Source organism: Rhagoletis zephyria, unplaced genomic scaffold (assembly GCF_001687245.7).
Source record: "Rhagoletis zephyria isolate East Lansing unplaced genomic scaffold, Rhagoletis_zephyria_1.1 Rzeph_scaffold_00982, whole genome shotgun sequence".
Classification (NCBI taxonomy): domain Eukaryota; kingdom Metazoa; phylum Arthropoda; class Insecta; order Diptera; family Tephritidae; genus Rhagoletis; species Rhagoletis zephyria.
Genome location: NW_016158066.1, coordinates 33,830 through 37,965, shown reverse-complemented (window position 1 = coordinate 37,965; position 4,136 = coordinate 33,830). Strand labels below are relative to the sequence as shown.

Sequence of the window (4,136 nt, the reverse complement as noted above, 5' to 3'; positions counted from 1 at the left end):
TACTGTTAACATTTCAATGGGTGGTTTTTTGAATTTAATTAGATTTCCTTCCAATGTCATAATAGATTTGCTGTTTACGCGCAGATAATACTTACACTCACCTTAAGTCGTGTTGAAATACTGTAACTACGTCATGGAAATCGCCTATGTTCAACGTTGCCAATTGCTTTCATTAAGTGCAGGGCTGCCATCACCCGTAATACGCTTACCCAAAGGGCTCTGTCCCACGGTCAGTAATTATCACGATATTTGGATCGCGATCCATATTGATGGATTGATGGATCACGCATGAATGCTACATGTTCAATATTTAGCGCGTCAGTATTTGCATATTTTTTTTGCTGGACGCTTATTATGACGCAAGCAAATACTTTTATTTTGTACGTATAATGTACAGATAATGCATTTATTATTTATGACAATTATTTTAAGATTTGTTCAATTTGTTTTGAAAGATTTTAAGCCCCGAGAGTGAAGGCAGAGCCGATGTTTACATTATGAGATTAAAAGATGTACTAAAGAAATGTATGGATCGCGTTTTGAAAGTGCTACACGTTCAATATTTATTGACGGTATTGCGATCCGCGATCCAGATTTCAAAATTTTTAGAAATTTTGCGATATGGATCACGATCCATCAATACTGCATACTACACCGTCAAAAAATATCGCGATACTTGGATCACGTCAATAAATACTGACCGTGTGACAGAGCCCAAAGAATATAACATAAAGATGTGAACGCAATGGTAATTTTGAACCGAAACTAAAGTCGATGTTTAAAACATCGTTAAAATTGACATCGATATATCGCCAATTTTACGATGTTGAGTAATTTTCAAATATCGATGGTAAACATCGGTTTTTTGGCCGATGTTATCGATGTTTCAGAAATATCGATGCATCGTTTGCATCCCTACAGTTGAGTGATTTTCGTCGTTTATAGCAACAAACATGTACAAACGACGAGAAAGCGACAGCATGCGAAGGCACACTAACCCACTCTCACTTTTAGCTCACACTTGTTTATGGTGGCGCTCGCATGTCGCACAGTGTTGGGAAATGAAATTGTTCATTCAGTACGAAATCTATACAAAAACTGTACTTTTCGACTGTAAATTGCATCGACTTTTTAATTTGCTCATATATTTTCTTAGTACATGCATACATAGATTCCCTTCAAGATCAATGATTTGATGGTATTCATGGGAAAGTTTATATAGGTACATTTTACACTTTGAACATAAATGTGCATGCACATATTTTAAGGTACACTTCTTAACAAACAAATTTTTTTAAGTTATTTTGCATGGATAAAGGAGACATCTTCTATGAATTCAGTACTAAAGTTTGACATTTTATTTTTAGTATTTCAAGTGCTTATCAAAACTTTACGACACTCACATACTGACAAGATTGACCATTTATCTTAAAATTATTTAATTTTAATTTATTTATAAAAATGCAGTTTATACTTTAATAAAAACCCAAGGTTCAATTTTTGCGCAACATTAAAAAAATCAACAAACTTTCGTAAAAATTTCGGGCTTTTAACTCGATTTCCTAGAAATACATGTTTTGAGAATGCCGTTTGTAGTAAATGAAGTGCAAGTTTAAAATAGCTGCGACTTATCGTTGATTTTTAATATATATATATTTTTTTTGATGAAGGTGTTGCTCATTTTCTTCGTAAAAAAATCGCGTTTAGATAATATGAGATTGACGGCAAATTCCAGCTGCTTTAAACTTGCACTTAGGGACACGATATCGAACCGAAAGTATCGATATGGTACTCATTTAAAGTATCGCCCTAAAAATATCGGGTACCCATTAATATCGGAATAAAAATACTCGATATTCCAAATATCGATACCAAAATCCAAAAAATTTATCTGAATATAGGTTTCGCATATAGGCCGTTTGGGTGTAGTGGTTAGAAGTGCGCAAACCTTGAAAACGAAAAACAGCTTTCAGAGTCGACAAAAAACTATAGGCACCCCCTTTGTGCCACAACATTAAGGCCCACGCGACAAATCGGAGGAGAAGTTCGGCCAAACACTAACATATTGTGTAAGCGCCGGACTTTATTATTATTACAACACGTAGAGATTGAGGTCCTGATTTAAACACCGAGGCCGCGGGTTCAAATCCCACCACATGCAATCCTAACCATACCCTGCAAAAAATTGTGCGACTAATCTCTAAAGAGAGTATTCCGAGATTACTCTCAATCGGGTACAATTGGGCATTAATTAGTCGCAACTAGTCTCATACGGGTACTAATGGAGGTCAATTAGTCTCGACTCATCCCTTATGGGTATAATTGGAGATCAATTAGTCCCCAACTCATCTCTGAAGGGTACTATTAACGATTTAATGATATGTACGCACTTAGTCAATGAAATTTCATGTGCGGCGTTGGCACACAGATAGAGTATTCGCCTAACAAAACTAAGCAACCCGGTTCGAATCTCAGCTGGCGCAAATTTTTATTTGTATTTTTTAAAAGTGACTAGCCGCTTTTTATACCCTTTCGGGTATAAAGGTGAACAATTAGTCTCTTCATAGGACATGCTCGAACAAAAGCGATCAGTTCATTCCATATAAAGAGATCAAAAGTGGTATTAGTCGCATGCTCCTTTGCGATTGCTCCCGGAGTCTGAACATGAACATGAACATGAATATGAAGGTGTAGATAAACATAAACATAAACATTAAAAGCGATAGAGACAAAGATAGAGAGGAAGAAAGTTATAGGGATAAAAAGGATATACAACTGTTATACATACATATGTTATGTTATTGAATCTAATGCTATTCTATGTTATGTTATGCTAAGTAATAAGCTAAACTCCCCTCCACTTAACCCATTCCAACAAATTTTATTTCAGCTCAACTCAACTCAAATAAACTATCCTTAATTTTAGCGGTTGAATTTCAACCGCTGGGCGAACACTAGTTCTTATAAAAGTGTTAAAATATTTGTCATTTTGTTTTAAATAAATATTAAGAAGTTCAGTCAGACCCATCTTCTTTAGAATATAATCTAGTTTATTACGTACAAATTGCAAATGAATCGATACACAAACGTCTGAGATATAGCGAATTTAAATGAAAATTTCGCAAAAATTTTCCGCAATGAAAAATCCGATTTTGTGGCTTTTTCGACATACAGGCATGAGTAAAATTTGGTTAAAATTAACTGTAAATGTATTTTTGAATAAGCTGTCGATTACAATTGGTTTGAAATCGCTACACTTCATATCAATTTTATGTTTTTTTACGTTGCTTGTTGTTTTCACTGTTGTTGTCGCCCAATTTTGCGAGAAAAGAATAACGGACCTGCGCATTGCGCAACCTCTTATATATAAACCTTGATGTGGTACTACATTCTGGTTAGCCAGTAAATCAGTTTACGTGGGTGGCTATCAATAGTTTTTCGGCTTTAACTTATATGTATAAAGCCTTAAACAAATAAACAATCGTGACGAGGTGTGCCTTTTTACATACCTACAAATCATGCAAACGTTTCTGGTTAACCATTCTATGTTTTATTTAGTAAATATAGATTCTAAATAGATGCTTTTTACATGATTTTCCTGTTTAATATGCATACATTTTAAATCAGTAATTTCTTTATAATCTTTCAGAAAAAATATACGGTGGGATTTAAATGTATATCAAGTGCTACATGCAGATATCTTTGGAAATATGCGGTAGAGCATATGCTATTTTTTACGTAAGTTTCCCTTAGCAATTGCATAATTATACCCGAGCGCACTTGTGCACAAGGGTATTATAACTTTGTTCACATAACGGTTGTTTGTAACAGGCAAAACGAATCGAGATAGATATAGACAAATGTATACATAAATGATCAGAATGAAAAGAGAAATCGATTAAGCGGTGACTGTCTGTCCGTCCGTCCGTCAAAATTATTGTAAATATCAATTTTGAGTGAATTATCTTCAGTAGTTACTAAAATATCGCAGTTTTCGTATTTCTGGAAATTACCGTTATATGGGAGGTGGGCGTGGTTACAGTCCGATTTCGCCCATTTTCAATACCATTCGTCCTACGGCTCGTACCAAGTTTCGTTAAGATATCTCAATTTTTACTCGAGTTATCGTGTGCACA

At 34.7% G+C, this 4,136-nt stretch overlaps 1 protein-coding gene across 1 annotated transcript in view; it reads left to right on the top strand.

The window, feature by feature from the left end:
* Frmd5 (FERM domain containing) overlaps positions 1 to 4,136 on the top strand; it is a 154,818-nt gene that overhangs the window by 117,109 nt on the left and 33,573 nt on the right. Inside the window, exon 7 of the mRNA XM_017615238.1 lies at positions 3,650 to 3,738. Coding sequence (XP_017470727.1) covers positions 3,650 to 3,738 — 89 coding nt within the window. The remainder of the gene's footprint in view (positions 1 to 3,649; positions 3,739 to 4,136) is intronic.